The 19275-nt window shown below is 41.9% G+C and overlaps 2 protein-coding genes across 4 annotated transcripts; both read left to right on the plus strand.

The window, feature by feature from the left end:
• Positions 1 to 906: 906 nt before the first annotated feature.
• Positions 907 to 15218, plus strand: arvcfa (ARVCF delta catenin family member a). Of its 3 annotated transcripts, XM_068574630.1 has the most exons (16): positions 907 to 1100; positions 4384 to 4560; positions 5120 to 5739; positions 7474 to 7952; positions 8040 to 8223; positions 8327 to 8444; positions 8974 to 9142; positions 9753 to 9770; positions 9898 to 9969; positions 10876 to 11003; positions 11945 to 12095; positions 12170 to 12362; positions 12729 to 12840; positions 12934 to 13021; positions 14016 to 14092; positions 14282 to 15218. In XM_068574630.1, exons 1-16 carry the CDS (start codon positions 1080 to 1082, stop codon positions 14372 to 14374), a joined length of 2700 nt encoding a protein of 899 aa, XP_068430731.1. In that variant the 5' UTR covers positions 907 to 1079; the 3' UTR covers positions 14375 to 15218. The 3 variants fall into 3 exon arrangements, with proteins under 3 accessions (XP_068430731.1, XP_068430732.1, XP_068430733.1); XM_068574631.1 differs by lacking the exon at positions 9898 to 9969; XM_068574632.1 differs by lacking the exons at positions 9753 to 9770; positions 9898 to 9969.
• Positions 15219 to 16630: 1412 nt separating this feature from the next.
• Positions 16631 to 18430, plus strand: LOC137784129 (bone morphogenetic protein 10-like). Its single transcript, XM_068574579.1, has 2 exons — positions 16631 to 16973; positions 17376 to 18430. The coding sequence occupies exons 1-2, from the start codon at positions 16631 to 16633 to the stop codon at positions 18428 to 18430; spliced, it is 1398 nt and encodes a 465-aa protein (XP_068430680.1).
• Positions 18431 to 19275: the final 845 nt, after the last annotated feature.

Consider the following 19275-nt stretch of genomic DNA (forward strand, 5'->3'; position numbering starts at 1 on the left):
GCAGTGGATTTTGTCTCAGATCATGTTATTATTCCAGACTAATATTAAAAACAATTACGTAATACCTGCCACAGCGAATAAGAGCCAGGAGCTCACAAAAAAAAACCCAACCACAACGACTGATTCAAAATTGTGACGACTTCTAAAAAAACAGGTGGAGCATTCACCCGTCCAGTCCTTGTTTACATGGATCCTTCTTTAGTTTTATTTCCATGCTCGTTCCGTGCAACAATGCTGTGAGGAGGTGCTGTGAGAAGATTCGTGGGCAGACAGTGATGGGTGGTGAAAAGGGGCTTTATTTGTTTGGTACAGTTTGCAGAACAAAGATGCCTCTGTATGGAGTGTGTGTGTGTGTGTGTGTGTGTGTGTGTGTGTGTGTGTGTGTGTCTCTGGTGCTGCATACACTGCTCATGCACCATCCCTCACCCTTTATTATGCTGCACATGGGTGACATAGGACTGAACTAGTGCAGGCTACTCCAGCTGCATCTACTTGTGAGCTCACAGGGAACGATGTGTGCATCGTGTGTACTCTGCCTGCGCACCAAGGCTGCTGGAAAATATGGGTAGAGCACATGATTGCAGGGCTCTGCACTTACCTAAGCTGTTCACAGGCTCAGCATCACACAGTTGATTCAGCACCTTGCTAATAGCGCACACATTAACTGCAGCACAGATCAGAGGAGGAGTGCAGTAATGAGAGAGAGAGCCCGGCATGTTTTACATCTGTGTGTGTGTGTGTGTGTGCGTGTGTTTGTGTGTTTGTGTGTGTAAACGTGCAGAGCAAATGTGTGCATGGTGCGTCTAGTGCGTGTTTGTTAGATAAAGAGAAATAGCGGGAGAGAGGGAGGGAGGGACGGAGAGAGAGAGAGAGAGGGAGAGAGAGAGAGAGAGAGGGAGAGAGAGAGAGAGAACGGACGTGTGTGTTGGAGAGAGCTGGGTGGAAGGATGTCTGCTCATGTTTGAACTGCCTCAAATGCTCAAAGGGAGAGTCCAGGCACAAATTCAGCAGAGAAACAGACGTCGCACGTGGGGACACATCTTGCTCATCATTTGTGGGGAAGCAGAGAACATTTGGCAATGCCTGCCGAAGTGAAAGAGGTAAGTGCTTGGTGGAATGGCTCTATTTGCTCTGTACCCTCCCTCTTTTTTTGCCTATCAGGTTTTTTTTTCTTCCTGCAGAAAACTGTAGCCCTCCACAGCTTTGCATTCTGCCTCTGTCATGATGATTGAAGGAGGCATAAATCGCTTCATCTCCTTGCTTCTCACTGCTGTTCGGTGCAGTCTCCTTGTGGGCATTGGGACATGATGCTAACATCTTCATCAAGTGTGTGTGTGTGTGTGTGTGTGTGTGTGTGTGTGTGCGCACGCCCATGGCCGTGCATGCGTGCAAATGCATAGGCAAGCTTATAAGGGGAATAATGTTTGATTGCACCATGAGGGGAGGTTGTTCCCCCAGGGGAAAAATGCTGCACACACTCTGGTAAGTGTATTGCCATGATGTATCAGAGAGACATTAAATCTGACCATGCAGCATTTAACTATTTGAGGATCAGAGGAGGGAAAAGAGGCTCCAAATAGTTACTTTAAGAATGAATAGCATTCCTTTTGGAGGGGGAGGATGTCAATTTCAATCAGTATTTTCTTTAAATAGACCAGCTTTGTTGAATTACAACTAAACAAGATGCATTGCTTAATGGACACGTCCGAATGAAGAGGAGTCTTTTTAATGCATGGGTCATTTCAGTGTCATTTTGATTCACAATGTACAGGGACAAATTCTGTAGACTTACAGCGAACAATATGCGCATAACTGATTCAACAAATAGTGGAGGGCAGATGAGTTGTGACAAAGTTGTGACTAATCTCTTCTGACATCAATGGGCTGATGTCATGTTTTATTATCCAATGGAAGCATTACTCGTTCAATCCCACAGTTTGATAAAGACAAACTGCCTGTTAAAGCTGATTTATTCTGAGTTTGATCACTACAGAATGACTGGCCCTTCTGATTCAATTGCAACCCAGAGTGCCCATTTTTTAGATCATCTTTGCTTTCTAAAATGGATTTATGACAAGTTTGAATCATGGCTTGTGCCTGTTGTGCCCTTGAGCTGGTCACCAATATTTGAACTCACTCAGCATTAGATCAGACTCTGTGTCTCCCAAAATAATACCCCGGCTGCAGCTGGCCTCAATACTGAGAGTTGATGGGAACAAGATGCTAATCATGGCATTCTGTCTCCTGCATCGCTGCACCTTACATCTACATACCATTCTTTGATTTTCTTTTTATGCTGAAGTCAGATTCAGAAACTTCATCTCGACCTATTTGGCTCTGAGAGCACACTTAGTGATGGTGCAGTGAGTTATTTAAATGAGCCTTGACTCACAGCAGCATGGCCTTCCCTGGAGCTCGAAGCAGACGGGGACAGCACACAGGCCCCTCTCCGGCCTATTGTCGTCCTCCAAATCCTTAATCAAGCTATTTGGAGACAACAGAAGAACCCCGTGTGTCTCTTGGCCTGGCGTTCATTTAATGCTGCCTAACAAAATCCAATCAACCTTCCCCAGGGGTGTTTAAGCCAGGATCATGTCCCTGCTGCCAATTTCTTCCGTGTGACCCTTTCATCTCCTCGTCCCTCTGACACATTTTGCACATGGACATGAGGGGCCCTTGTGTTTGAAAAGAAATCAAGCCCTCTCCCTCCACAGCCAGTCAGCTGTGCACTGCAGCCTGATTCAACGCAGTGAAGTTCTCAGCACTTGTGCGGTTTTATACCGCAGCCCCAGAAAGAAGAGTTTTGGGAAATTGAACAGCTTTTTTAAATTTTATTTGTTATCCCAGTGCATGTTCAGGATATTTTGCCCTGTGCTATTTTCTTAAAATGAAAATTGATTTAGAGTGGATAAGCAATTCAAATAGTGAAAATGGTTGTAAATGATGCGGTTGAATGGATTATCTCTACTATGAAATCTTTTAATTATAAACTGTTTTGATAGGCCATTTGCATTATTGTTAGCACAAGATTTCAGAGATATTCAGCTGGTGCCCTCAAGACTGAAAAGATGTGCATCAGATAATCGTATATTAATTGAGATCAATTGTGCAGCGAAGCGCATTTTTATAGCCACGCAAAATGAGTGTGAAGTTGGTTAGAAAATCAGCATATAATGTGTTTATATCCAATACTGCCTCCAGTTCTGTCTCAGTCCAAGATGCTGAATAATGTATCCACTCTGGTTGATGAAACCCATTTTATTGAAAAGAAAAAGGGATTTTAAGTTCTCCTTGAAATAAACAAGAGTAAATTACAGAGCCATCCACATGTTCTACCAGAGCAGCAGCTGGGTTATTGATTCAAGTGTCTGTGGTGGTAAATCAAGGCTCACAACAAATAACTTCAAAGACAATAACTTCCAGTCCCATCATTCTGTAGGCTATTTCATCAGGGGGCATATTTTATACACTTCCATGGGGAACGTCAACATCTGTTTGGAGGGACTTAAGCCTAAAAATAGATATCGAAATAGATATTTGGACATGTTGGCCATGTTTTACTTGGTCCTGGTTTATGACCAAACACCATGCCCACTGGTGTGATTTTTTCTTTTGTTACACAGTAAGTAAGTAAATCACTCCCTGAAATGAACTTAACTAACTTCATCCTTTTAACATCGGCTAAAGGTGCATTAAAACAGGGATGAAGCGTGGAAGTTTTAATTAACAAACCAAACACACATGCCTTCAACAAATAATTATGTATCATCCTGTATGCTAATAACATATTTATAAGCAATCAGTACCTGATACAGATAAGCTAACTGATGTATTATTCATCCTCGTCTGCCACACAAGGATATGACACTGGAGAATCCCCCAGAGCCATTTCATTAAAGAAGGGATAAATGTAATCTCTTGTCCTTTATTATATCCGGCTAGATGTCTTTTTTGTTGTCTAAACATGATCCCTGGCTCGGCACCAGCATGAGTATTGTTGTCCTATGGACCGCTCAATTAGATTATAGTTCATCAAATTGCTTGAACACAGAAAAAATGTCTGATTATCCAGACATAGTCCAATTTGAAGAGCGGGCATGTTGGCGTTTCTCAGTTTGGATTCAACAGATCATATTTCAAATTACACAAATTATATGGTAATGGGGAATAAATTAGTTTTACTGTCAAGGCTGACTTGGCTCACAACTCTTCGTCAGATGAAGCTCCCGTACGATATGAAGACAACTTTAATAGCATTGTGGGCTGTCATGGCCTCCCCCCGTTATCTTTTCCCTGTCGTGCATAATGCAATTGTTTACATCATACACACAAGTAATGCTGATCGGCCGAGGTGTCTTCCTCTCGTCTGTCTGTGTGCTGCAGGAGCAGAGTTCAGAGGGGCCTCCTCAACTGTCTCTGCCTCAGGAGACAAAAGAGGCGACTCTGGAAAACCCAACTGCCAATGACGAGCTGGACACGCCCACCTCCATCGCCTCCGTGATGACCTCGACCAATGAAAGCTCGACAGAGACGGACACGCCGCAGCAGACGGATACTGAGGTTTCTTTTTTTTTAATTTAGTATTTTAGAAAATTGGAACAATTATATTTACCTGAGGAATGAGTCTGATCTCAGCCAGGCACTTTAGTTACATTGAACGATAAATAATGTCATACTATAAAACAATCGTGCACTCGTTTCTTCTACTTTATTGAGTTGGGACATATTTTTGCGCTTCAAATTATTCTCAGTGTTAAAACCAAGTTCAGTCAACTAAATCAAACAATCAGATTTCCTGCAGTTTACCATGCTTCTAAAGTCCAATCTAAACTCATCTTCAAGCAGAGAAATTAATTATTGTTTGGCAGGAAAGAAGAATCCATCATTCGGTGCCTCAAAAAGCCAGTAAAACGCTGCAATGATGGTGATTGATCATTGCTATGAGAAATGAGTTGAGAGGGGCTGTTCAGTATATATAATAAAACCTGTAGGTAACAGAAACACGCTTGGTCTATTCTAAGTAAATGAACTGCTTTGACTATAAACACAACAAATTTGTTGGAAAATGGGATTATATTGACTTCATTAAAAATCGGTTGTGGTGCATCAATCTTTGTAGGAGTCCAAGGCCGTGGAACAAGAGGGTGAACACTCCTCCTGTGAGATCCGCGAATCCTCAGAGACGCAGCAGGAGGATTTCCAGACATGCGACACACCCGATCTCACAACGACTCCAGAGGCTCAAGATCACCCTCCTATTGAGCGGCCGATTCCCGGAGCAGGCGTTGAACCCAATGGGTCCGTTACACCGACCACGCCGACCAGCAGCACTACCACGGCACCCTCTCAACCTCCGGTGGTGCAGCAGTCTGAGGAGTCTCAGCCAGCGAACCCAGACCGGCAGAGCAGAGTGTACACCCTCCCTGACAGCTACAGAGGCGTCGGGAGTGACGGATGTGCCGGGTATGGAAGCCTGTCCCGCGCCACCATCCACGGCTACTGGCCCGCCAAGAGCTTCCAGCCGGGGGCTCACTACACCTTGCCCTTCCTCAGGGACAGCTACGCTCCGGCAGGCCATGGCAGCCCCAAGACAGAGGTGGAGGGCCAAAGCGAACGGGGAGAAAACCCCCTGGACATGAAGACTGAACACCCATCTGCCATTTACCCAACACTGGGGGGAATCCACCAGTTCAGGCCGATCACCACCATGGAGCTCCTCAGGGAGCCCTCAAGAACCAGGTAAGAGGATAATGCATTGGATCAAACTTTACTGATCCCTCAGGGGGGACTATGGAAACAGGTTTCAAGTGTGTTTGTGATTTCCATGGTAGCTAGATGTCAGCCCAAACAATAGTCCCTTCAGGTATTTAGCCACTTTGAAAGCCCCGTGTGAGAATAATCGGTAAAGTGTACTCACTAATGTACACTGAAAGCCTTTGTCTGTTTATTCGAGGTCAATCAAAGTCTTTCAATGAACCCATTAAACATGTTTTGGTCAAAGGATACTTTCTCACTGAACTATCAATCCAGTCCCTGATGATGACATCCTCTTTAACAACGGCTACGAAACAGCCACTTCTAAACACAAGCAAATTCACTTTTGGCGTTCATTGCATCAACAATGTACAACAGTTTTTATAACAGGAAAACATTTGACTAATACCTTGCCTCTATAGTTTACCTCAGCATCTACACAGTTAGGATTCAATACAAAATAACCTATTAATGTCAATAATATGATATAAAGCTTTAAATAGAAATCTGTCTAATATTTGAAAAACTGAAATGCATGTGTTGTGCCAAGTTAATATAATAATCCAACTAAAGTGAACAGATTTAGATGTTTTGCACAAATGAAACAACAACAAAATGTAAGTTAAGCGAAAGAGAGAGAGAGTGTGTATGTGTGTAATGCTGTATACTTATACAGTACGGCATCAGTCGTAACAATGGCCAAATCAACACTCAGAGAACCTCCTGTAGAAATTATTTATCAAACTTTGTGGCTGCAGAGACACTCTTTGGCCTCTATCTTTGTCCTGTGAGTCCGCCTGGACAATAGAAAGACATATGGACTGCAGTTAAGTAGCAGCTGGTATCAATCACGAATGGCAGCCCGCTGCAAAGTCAATAAATAACGAGGTTTCACCTGTTATTGCCTGCCAGAAGCTTTTCCTTATCCCATATAAAGTGACAGAACTGTTAACAAAAGATACAAGCGACTCATTCATGCTGTTCAAATCTGTGAGACTAAGAGACACCATTAAACCCGTTTCCCTTAAACTGTTAAATATACAGTAAAAGGAATAGTTTGACATTTGGCGAAATATGCTTGTGCACTTTCTTGCTGATAATAAGATGAGAAGATCAATACCACTCTCATATTTGTCTGATAAATACAAGTGTTCAATTAGGAGATGGTTAGCTTGACTGGAGGGAAACAACAGACTCTTTCCAATTGTCCCAAACTCCGCCTGGAGACTCCAAGATGTATTTGTCCTGTCAAGAAAAAGAGCAGCACACAACCCTCCATAACAATATAACTTGTTGCTTTCACACTCTGGTTTTGGGGAATAAACACTACACATTGTAGCATCAATATTCTTTTCCAATACTCATCAAAAGCCACATTTCAAAATGTTGATTAACACTGATATATAAAATGCTCCCACACAGTGGTTTCAGCTTTATTCAGGCCCTTTGTATACTGTAATTGATTGACATCTTCCTGAGTGTCCTGTTAGCTTTGCTGCCCCTGTTATACTGAGACAAATTGCACCTTTATCATTCTCATTGGTAAGCTGGACATGTGTCACCCCATTATGTCCAATCAAATATCTGGCCCACCTTCAACCTGAGCAGAGGTCTAATCAACCTGAATAACTGAATATACCTGTTCAAAGATGTATGTTTGTGTATTATTTTTTTGGTCCTGACCCCAATTGGCGTGCATTTCATTTCCTGTGTCCTCAGAGGTGGATACGATGACGCCTTCATGGCCCAGCTGGAGGGGAATCTGAATCCTTTCTTCCAGGCCATGTGCCGAGCACAGACGCTGCAGTTCCCACACAAACGCAGCAGCATGGTCAGCCTGGACAGCCTCCGCAGAGACCCGCGCTGGAGAGACCCCAACCTGCACGAGGTGATCTCGATGCTCAGCCACCCGATGGACCCAGTCAAGTCCAACGCTGCCGCCTACTTGCAGCACCTGTGTTATGAGAGTGACCGCATCAAGCAGGAGGTGCGCCAGCTGAACGGGGTGCCGATATTGGTGGAATTATTGGACCACCCTAAGCCTGAGGTCCACCGCAAGGCCTGTGGGGCTTTGCGCAACATATCCTACGGAAAAGATCACAATAACAAAGTGGCGATCAAGAACTGTGATGGCATCCAAGCTTTAGTCAGATTAATGAGGAAGTCTAGCAGCATTGAGGTCAAAGAGTTAGTCACAGGTACCGCTCCATTCTTCACTCTTCCTGGAGCCATAGATTGCAATGCGTCCTTATTTCTCAACAGCATTTGTATAATTTCCTTTGCAGGAACTCTGTGGAACCTCTCCTCACATGAGCCGCTGAAGATGATGGTGATTAACAATGGGCTTCAAACACTGACTGATGAGATCATCATCCCACACTCAGGATGGAGGAGAGACTCAGCCAACCCGTCCAAACTGCTGAGTGCTGAGTGGACCACAGTCTTCAAGAACACCTCTGGATGTCTGAGGTATACCTTTCCTTCAGTCGTGGAACATAAGACAACAGACACTGAAAGTGTACTTGTGGTGGATTGAGTTCTCGCTGCTTTGCTAACAAAGTTGTTTCTGCAGGAACGTCAGCTCAGATGGGGCGGAGGCTCGGCAGAGGTTGAGGGAGTGTGAGGGGCTGGTGGAGGCGCTCCTTCATGCCCTTCAGTCAGCTTTTGTCAACAAGGACACTGATAATAAGGTCATTGAAATTTGAGACTTTGTTTTTATTATAAAATATAACAAATTGATATTGTACCAGACTTCGCACCCTGGTACATTGAGGCAAATGTATAGACAAATTCAGATCAATGGCGTAGTCATTGTGTTAATTACATAAAATGCTGTAATGATTTATCTTTTCTTAAAAGGCACGGGCAAGAGAGTTATTTTTGTGAAATGGTCAATTACTCTCCATTACGTATCATGTTCTTCTTATGAATCCACACAGACTTGTTTCTCACACTTCTCTGATTTAGCATAACATTTAAATGAATAGCCTGTTCACAACTGACATGTAATGCAAGTCACCAAAGCAATCAAATAATGGATGAAGTTCTCCGACGTGTCATCTCCTCCAAATTTACATTTTGATAGGAAAACTCACCAATGCATTTCATTCTGAAAATGGACCTTACATTTGTCAGCTCAAACACCTGCATGTCTACCCAATGCTGTGCACCTTTCTGCAGAGCATCTTTGATTAAAATCTTCTGTCATCCTCAATTCAGTCCGTGGAGAATTGCGTGTGCATCCTGCGAAACCTGTCCTATCATGTTCACAAAGAGATACCGGGAGCGGAGCGATTTCAGGAACCCCATGCCAATCATCTGATGAGAACAGTGGGACACCAGAAGAAGAAGAACGAGACAGACTGCTTTGGGGGGAAAAGACCCAAAGGTTGGTCGCCTGTGATATTTAATGGCATCAACATGAAGTATTTGATGAAGTCTTATAGTGCTTGTACAAGCAAGAGACTTCAGTGCATCTGTTTGAGTAGCATGTGCTTCAAAACCTGCTATTTTAAAGTCATTTTCAAAAGATTTAACAGTTTATGCCAATGAGAATATTACATTTTATTACCCTGCATGTGCAGGAGCTGATGCTATATTTTGCTCTGTAGCCGGAGTGACAGGTTCCAAGATTTAAAAGCTTGTATATACTTTGTTTTGCACCACGCAATTGAAGGTTTTTTTGCATGACCCAATAGAAGTCATCATTTGAATCACAGCTGATATACAGTAACTAATAGGCTGCAGCAGCTTGTGCTGCAGGACACATCTTATTGAAGAAACAATAGGGTTAGAGTTAATTGTGATTTCAAGTTTTATGGCTTTTCTCCACTACTAACCTTTCAGCAAATTGCACAAAATTGACAAATGCCTCTCATGAGCCAACCTGATACTGTCGGTACCCCCGAGTGACTCACCACATGCTCTGTGTCTTCTGCTGCTGCATAATCCGAGTCTTTGACATTGTTCTTTTTTTCCCGTCGAACCATATTCACCAGAGGAGTGGTTCAATCAAGGTCAGTCTGCTCGCTACTGCTGACTATTTTTATTGTGGTGATACTGTGATTCAATACAACATCACATTAATGACGTAAAGAAAACCTGTGTTGTATCTGTGTGCATGTATGTGTCTGTGATGTACAGGTTGGAAAAATGGATTAATGGACAGAAAATACGGTACATTGGATTTACCAAAACGTACAGAACAAATGAAAGGTATATACTGAAGAAATGTAATATCAACTTCACATAAAACGTTTTAAATTGAACGCAGAGAGTGACTGTGATCTCATTATGAAATAAGTAGGCTATACATACGGCTTATTTCTGATAGCTTAAAGGTCAATACATTATGAAGTCCATCATATATCATCATCATGCAGCACGATAATCAAGCATCAGTACCTGCGTTCTGTGTAATGTGAACTGCTTTGTATGCATGATGTTGGCATGGCCTGAAAGACAATTAATTTAAATGCAAAGCCACACTCCAGCACCTGCACTACTTGAGGAGAGTTTCATTACTAAAACAACCCTCCAACTGAAATCTGGCAACATTTTCCTCTGGCAAGAACTGAAATTCACTCAAGATACTGCCTGTCACTGATACATCTTTATTTGCTACTCCTAAAACTATCTTTACTCTTTTGTGTCCTTTACCAGAAAGCTACTGTTTTTAGCCTTGCATGCAAATATATTGGATTTTTCTTACAGTATAGCACTGTGTTGAATACGGTATATGTGAATCCGGCTGCCGTTTGAACTGAGATCAAAGCTGTGCTCGTGGCTCCCACACTCCAACCAGTGAATGCAAATCAGTATGGCCAGTAAGGCCAGCATGCAATCCCTGATGCTTTATCCTACTTGTCAGATGTCCAGCAATCTCCACTGGCTTAATACAAAAATCAACTCCGCAGGGGTCTGACAGAGTTGTACTTTTGTTGCGTAGGGTTTCATTAAATTCATCAACATATTTTTCTCCTGGCATGCTTACTTATTGAACAAATTGACCGAAAGTAAGCTAGAAAAAGGAAATTGGAAAAAAGGAAACAGTTTAACATAATCTATTCAGGACTTGCACTGCTTGAATATCTCTGACTTTCTCTGCTTTTCTGTTCAAAGGCTTGGAACTGCTGTACCAGCCAGAGGTGTTGAGGCTCTACCTCTCTCTTCTCACCTGCAGTCACAACCACAACACCCTGGAGGCAGCTGCAGGGGCGGTGCAGAACCTCGCTGCAGGACACTGGGCAGTGAGTAGTTGGAACAGTTTGAGTTTTTACACTCTTTGCAAAAGGGGCTGCGATTGTGGCGAGCATCCCAAGCATACAAATGGTCTATAAAGCTGGAAATTAGAGTATTACACTTTAAATTGATGTAGTTATCAAGTGGCACATTGTTGGCGCAGTTTATATCTAAGTCAGATTACCATGGCTGCTGTCTGTGTGTCCCTGTACATTGTCTATGGAGCTGATTTGGGGGTCTTCTTGGCCTTTAGTCTACTGTAGTTAGTCTACACTAGTGCTGCAATGGATCTTAAAACTCACAGAATGGATCAGCACAACAACAAAAAAGTTTTCGAGATCCATGATTATGTTTATTTTTTGCTGATACTAATTGCCGATCATTTATTATTTGATTACAGCTGCTGGTCTACAAGGCCCCAGACTATTGTTTTGTGCCACCATCCCAAAAATCACTTCAACAGCTATGAGATCAGTAAACAGAGGTCTAACCAGATATTCTAAATCATATATTTATACTTTTCGTGTCACATTATCAGAGACCGGCGACTAGAACAGCATAAATGTTGATGTCCTGGGGATAACGATGTGGGGTTTATCTTCTTGATCCAACTAGTCTCCAGGTTTACTTTGTTACCAGTCTGTGTGATCAACAATCACTTTTACTGGAGTAAGTGGAACCATAAATAACGGGCTTTGCCAAGACGTACTGCGCCATGAATGCCACTATAATGTAAGATTGATGCTCAGGCTCAGATTGCTCAGGAATTTTAAATTCCTTTGCTTTTGAAATCTAGTTGCATCATACAATCGAGCAGAATGATATTCATAACGTATACTTATGGTGATACTGGTGGTTTTGTAAAGGTGGCGAGATGAGTGGCTAGACGGGATATGAAGGAGGGCCTCAAAAGCAAAATCTCAGCTGCATTTTGTGTTTGCTCTTGTAGTGGTCCAGCTACATCCGGGCCACAGTGAGAAAAGAGAAAGGGCTGCCAATTCTGGTGGAGCTGCTGCGCTCAGATGTGGACAAAGTGGTGCGAGCTGTGGCTATTGCTCTCCGCAACCTGGCGATGGACAGAAGGAATAAAGACCTAATAGGTACTGTTTTCTAACTCATCCGCATACAGGCTCTGCATCTCCATACTAACTTATATGATCTCCCTGTCACACAGGGAACTATGCTTTGAGGGACCTTGTCGGTAATCTGCCATGTGGGCAGCAGCACCCGGCGAAGAATCTAGAGGGAGATACAGTGGTGTCTATTCTGAACACCATCCACGAGATCATCACAGACAGCCCAGAGAACGCCCGAGCGCTCATCCAGGGGCATGCAGTGCAGAAACTGGTGGCCATCAACAAGTCAAGGTACTTAAATGTCTGTCCACTTAATTGTAAACTCCTTTTACTTGGATACAATTTCTGAACGTGAACGGAGTTTCAAACTAAACAATGAAAAAAAAAGATCTAATAATAATGGCGTAGCTTGTTAAAAATCCAAAGCTACAAAATCTGACTAGAAAAAGAAAGGAAACAGCATCGGTGTTGTCGTATTTGTTTGCAGGCCACTGCTTAATATCGGGTTGTGTTTCAGACACAGCCTCCATGCAATAGCTCATGATATTATAAGCGTCACATCCCAGGGCAATCAGGAATGGATTTAAATCTATCGGACTGTATTGTCTTGGAGCTGTCCTTTGTTGTCGACTACAGTGTCTAATGATTTGTCGTCAGCCAAGCAGCTCGGGAGACCAAAGCAGCTTCCCATGTGCTCCAGACAATATGGACCTACAAGGACCTGAGGACCGCTCTGACCAAGGCTGGTTGGAACAAGAGCCACTTCAAGGTATTTTATTGCTTTTTCTTGGATCGTGTATGCCCATACAAATAAAAGGGAAGCATGACATTCTGTTTGTCCTGCATTGTTTGTGTTTCAAAGCCAACAACTACCGGAGTGACTAAAAAATCCAAGAGTGGAAAGCAAGGCATCGATGACATCACCCTGCCTCTCATGGACAAAAACCAAGGTCAGCAAATCATTACATACATTCCCACAGCAAACTGTTATTAAAGCATCATTTAAATGAGCAAAGTGTCCTCTAACTCAGGGAACAAAACTGCTTTTCAACATACTGTCTTGTCATGTCGGGGACAAAGAAAGGGACATTTTCAGTCCCAGACCATATTCTTCTGAATCATAGCCTTAAACCAATGATGTGCTGTCAAGGTTATCAGTTCAGAGACTTGGATTATTAGCCTGAACAGGCTCTCCCAGAGGCAGGGCCGGCTCACGCATCACCAGTCACATTTCATTTGAACGTTGTTCCAAAAGGGCACCCGCTTTCCCACGTCAAGAGCGACCTCTAGCTTCCTCCCAACATAGCGATCCTCTCTTGAAGCTTCTTTATGAATTATGACCATAACTTCAACACCCTTTAAAATATGTATTTGGGAGGATTGGTAAACTATGTACAAGGATTTCATTGCATTTGCCTTCATCTCACTGATGCTTCAGTCTGAATTAATAGGTTTTTCAACGTGAGGCATTTCTCCTTTTCCATAACTGGCCTCTAATGAAAAATATTGGTTATTAATGCTAGCTAGCATTAATACAGCCACTCTCTTCACAGCCATATGCTGTTTGCTAACCCACAAAGTGTATTTAAATGATACATTATTACAGGGGACTTTACATTTAAAAAAAAAAATAGTTAATGTTAACAAGTTAGAAATGTTTTTCTTAAATACTGACTTCTAGGGAACTGATTGGTTCTATAATTACCTTTTTTGTGGCAAAAGTTATAATTATTTTTTTTGGGGATGGAACCCTGGGGTTTCTCATTAAACCATTTAATGAAAGAAATTAAAAATGATTGAGATTTCCAAAAGCAGGCTTCTTATTTACAGATTTACTAAAAATGCAAACACATTTACATCTGATCTTGTTCTCTCATTGTAATTAAAGACTAGCACTTTTGGCATATTAACTACTGATAATATTATTATAATTTTTCCTTGCAGATGTATACTCCAGTTTAGAGCCAAACGATAGAGTTGGAGATGGAAAAGGGCCTGTTGTGGAAAGAGACACTCTGCAGGTAATCTTCCATTCGACTGTACTGAGCTAGTTTACATATCATGTGTATGGAGCACAAGCTGACATTGTAGTCATTGTGTTACAGCATTTTGTTGAAAAGTATTCCTTTTCTGTGGTTTAAATTTGAACTGTCAATTTTCTTTCATGCAAATGACCTCACACCATCTGTTTGCATATTTCTTTTTCCAAGGCGATAAGTGAGAGAAAACACTTCATCAGAGCTGGCAGGCCTGCAGTGGGCCTCATGGATAACAAACCTCCACCACTGGACTCCTGGGTGTAAACACGACAACACAGCCAGGGAAGCCGGTTAAATCCAGTAGAGACACTTTCCTTTGTGAAATACGGATTTGTGCAATTTGCTCATTCTTGTACAGACAGACAAACATGTTCAATTAAAAATAATTTCCTTTGTTTACAGGGAATCATGTGCCAAACATTTACATGTATTTATTATGGAGGTTATTTGGCAAAATATGTAATAGACTTTGTCATTTAGGATGCTATACTGTATGCCTGAGTCTCATGAAGGATTATGTATGACATCAGAAATAGCCTAATTATGCAAACTGTGGTGAATCATGACTCCAAAGAATATATGACATGTACAATTTGAATTTTACTGTTAAACAAGTATGAGATAATTCATAAAACCTTTAGTTTGTCAAGCTTATGGCCTAAAGTGACATTTGGATCTGTTCGTGTCCATCCCCATGGGTTCTGGGCTAAAGAAGATTCGGATTTAAAATAATTGTAATAATATTTTTGGTCAGTTGTTTGAGATAATTAGGATTAGGACTATCGACCTTGTCATCAAAAACATCCAATTTATTTGGAATTCAGTTTATTCTTGACAAACCTGTCATTAGACTAGACGTGGCAGTCATAAGCAAATCTTCCATTTGTTTCATGATAGGCAAAATGGGATTGTAAATGTGTAACAAAGGACTGTTAATATTCTAAATGAAGGTATTTATATTGTAATATTTATTGTAATACCCATGTTATTAATTAAGGTTATTGATGTGCATTAGCTAATACAGGTAAGTAATGCTACATTCTATACAACTCTGCTTTGCAGTGGTTCTTTTTTGCATTGCGATGTTGAATGAAAAATTAAAATAAATGATGTGCATAATTTATCATTTTTATTTGTATTCTCTTTTTGTATTACAGACTGGATTCTGTTTGATCAGTGGCTGCCGGTTAGAGTAAACAGCACCCACCGGCCAGTTTAACAAACCCACCTATACGTGTTCGGGAATGAATAGATGAACGGTCGAAGTGAAACGTTAAAAAAAAGTGTGTTGTCTTATTTACACATGTTCACCGCCAGGGCAAATATTTTGTCACACTCCACAGGATACATCATGAGAACAAGGACTTGAACTTTAAAGTGGCTTCAGCACAATTGCAAACACAACTTATTCATTTCTCACTCAGAAAAAATGGGGAAAATCTCTCTAACACAGACTAATATTCTGTGGGATCTTATTTTAATAACTAGTGTTGTAACAAAAACTAAGTATTTCACTTCATCGCTCTCCCCTGAAACAGTTTGAACCCCTGATAGAACCCACCGTTCACTTTAAAAACCTCTTTGATGCATTTTGTATGTGCACCAGACAAGCTGTCAAGAACCTCATATCCACAGGAGCCACGAGGGGTGATTATGAACTTCTGAACTTGAGTGTTGCACGCTGCCACTGAGGGCTTGAATGTGTTGGCATTAGTCCTGTTTTAGATGCACACGTGTGCCGAGCGTTCACATATCTACATCTTCAGGATTTGCATGTATGTGTCGTATACATTGATGCAGCTCTATGGATGAAATGTCTCATGTTGCAGTTTGTTTAAAGTCAGTCATTTATTTGTTGAAGTGGGTGTACACTGACATGTTGTGATGATTGCATATGTGTCTGACGACCACTTTTAAACCAGTAATTAACTAAACTCATATGCAAATGAGGTCAAATCAGCTCCTAATGAAAAAAAAAGTTTCAGATAAGGAGGCATGAGGACAGATATTGAGTCTACTCTGGCCTCTTGTGGAGATTAGAAAGCTTAAATTAACAATATTGGTAATTGATCTCCTGCGTTAGATGTAAAAATGGTACAACATAATTCCCAAAGTTGAATTTGTCATGCTTTTGGGGTGAAGGTGGTTGCAATAACTTCCTTATCTCTGAATGTACTAAAAATCAAAGTATCATGGTCTTTTGATTCCAGCATTGTGCCACAAGAGAGAAGGAAAGGATTATGGATAGTCATAAGTTGCTGGCGGGGAGAGAGAGAGGAGGGCCGAGCAGGGCCTTAGTGACATCTCCAAACATGTCAGCACAGCCCTGCCCTCAGAGCCAAACCTCAAGATCAACAAGGGCAAAGCTGTTTTCTCTTTGCCCACAACAGCAACCTGTTGTCCCTTAACGAAAGCGTCCTCGGCAGGTTGAGCCGTTTGGAGGCATCCTCTCCAAAGGATCCCTCACGTCTTCTCATCTGATACTCAATCTTTGGATTTTGACCTTTCCTCCTCTCAACCATGACCATTTCAGTCTTCTCCAACCTTGGGGTTATCCGCTCACTCGGCGTCGTCCTGCTTCTGATGTTGACTGCTCTGAGCTTGAGCAGTCCCATCCGGTCTCCCGAGAACCACCACAGGGTATCAGTCGGTCGGGAGGTGGGTGATAATCCGCTACTTGATGCGCAGGACTTTCTCAGCCAGTTTCTGTCCACAATGAACCTGACAGAGTTGAGGCCTCAGACCAGGCCTCTCGCTGCCCGCGAGGAGCCCCCAGAGTTCATGCTGGAGCTGTACAACCGATTTTCCACTGACCCCAGCGCTGTGCCGTCAGCCAACATCGTGCGCAGTTTCAGGAACGAAGGTAGACATTTGTTTTTGTCTCGACTCTGAAAAGAATATTGAAAAAGACAAATCGTTATTCTTTGTGTTGTTGTTTTCTTTTTGAATTAAGCGGTAAACTCCCTCGAAGGATTATTAGGGTCATGTTTGACATTCCAATAATGTAATGATTAAAAGATCACTTTGATTTATAGAAGCTAAAATAATGTAAATCTCGTAACTTGTTCTGATTGAAACAATAAAGCTGCATTTGAACCAAGATATGACAATTTAGGAGTATAACGATTCAAACAGACTAATCACACTTATTATGTGTCTTTGATAGGATGCATATGAGTACATTTTAAAATGTTTTAAGTTGCATGTTGACCACGGAAACATACAAAATGCATTCACACATACTTTTTTAATTTTTCGATTTCAGATTTTTCCACCGACAGTATCACGGCCAGGGGTATAAGGATATTCCCCCTGCTATTCAACATCTCAATGAGCCACAATGAGCACATAACACTGGCTGAGCTTCAACTTTTCACCCTGTTCCAGAAGACCCAAAGACCATATGCAGGCATTGACTGCAAGGTGACCATCTACAAAATACACAAGGGCCTTGTTTGGACTAAAGAGGTGGGCAAAGAAGGAAAAAGGAGGGATAAAGAGGAGGTGGTGGAGATGAAGGATTTGGAGAAACTGGTGACAAAGCATATCCGTGCCAAAGATAACAGCTGGGTGTCGTTTGATCTGACTCACGTGGTTGCACTCTGGCGGAAGTCAGGGTGTGCAACTCACAGACTGGAGGTTCATATTGCAGGTCCGGGGTCAGAAGAGGAAGGGGCCGAACACGAGGTCACAGAGCAGGGCGGGAGGTTGGTTGAGGTTGGTATCAACAGGAGCTTGGAGGGGAAACACAATGCAGTGGTTATTGTATTCTCAGAAGATCAGAGTAGAGACCACAAACAGGATAAACAAGAGCTCAACCAGATGATCGAGCACGAGAACAGCCTTCCTGAAAACTTGGGCCGGAGCCAACCAGCTTTCCGGGGGCACGTTAATCACAATGCTGGCTACGGCAACCAGGACAAGCGGGACAAGCAGTCTCTCATGCAACTGCAGTCCAACCTTATCTATGACACGCCTCCCCGAATCCGTCGCAATGTTAAGAGCGAGCCATGCAAGAGGACCCCGCTCTTTGTGGATTTTCGAGACATCGGCTGGGATACGTGGATCATCCAACCGGTGGGCTACGAGGCGTACGAGTGCAACGGTGTGTGCAACACGCCGATGACCTCCGAGGTCTCGCCTACCAAACATGCCATAGTGCAGACGCTGCTGAGTGCTAATCGTCCAGAGAGAGCTTCGCGTGCCTGCTGTGTACCCACTAAGTTGGAGCCTATCTCACTCCTTTATCATGACAACGGGGTGATCACTTTCAACCACAAGTATGAGGGAATGGTGGTGGCAGAGTGTGGCTGTAGATAGCCCTGATAACTATTACACAGAGATAGAGACATTGCCCTGATGTTTCAAGCAGCATCTCAGAAACATAGCTGTCTATCTTTATATCCATCCATCTATCTATCTATCTATCTATCTATCTATCTACCTATCTATCTATCTATCTATCTATCTATCTATCTATCTATCTATATATCTATCTATCTATCTATCTATCTATCTATCTATCTATCTATCTATCTATCTATCTACCTATCTATCTATCTATCTATCTATCTATCTATCTATCTATCTATCTATCTATCTATCTATCTATCTATCTGTCCATCTATCCATCTATCTATCTATCTATCTATCTATCTATCTATCTATCTATCTATCTATCTATGTATCTATCTATCTATCTATCTATCTATCTATCTATCTATCTATCTATCTATCTATCTATCTATCTATCTATCTATCTATCTATCTATGTGCTTGTTTCCACAGTACTGTGTTGTGTAAAAAACACAAGTCTAGACTACTTGTAAATTCGTGATGGACACAAATCTGTGCGACAAGATGTACATTTGTAATTGTATAAAGCTAAATTGGTTTATGTTATATTAGTGTAGAATATAAAGCTGTCCGTCAGGATTAACTATCATTATTTTAGAATGCTTTTGGATAAGTTCCACAATTCATTGTCACTCACAGGCCATATTTATGTTCATATTTATATTCTGCAAATATGGCATCAGTTCTATCCGACGCAGTGACAAAAAAAAGATGAGAAAAGAAAGTTCTGATAACAGACGTCTGAACATTTCATATTATTCGGGGGAAATCAAAAGGTTCAATACTGCAGCACTGATATCAGTTACAAT

This window comes from Clinocottus analis, unplaced genomic scaffold (genome assembly GCF_023055335.1).
Source record: "Clinocottus analis isolate CAN_PGR_092001 unplaced genomic scaffold, fCliAna1.0.p SCAF_13, whole genome shotgun sequence".
Classification (NCBI taxonomy): Eukaryota; Metazoa; Chordata; class Actinopteri; order Perciformes; family Cottidae; genus Clinocottus; species Clinocottus analis.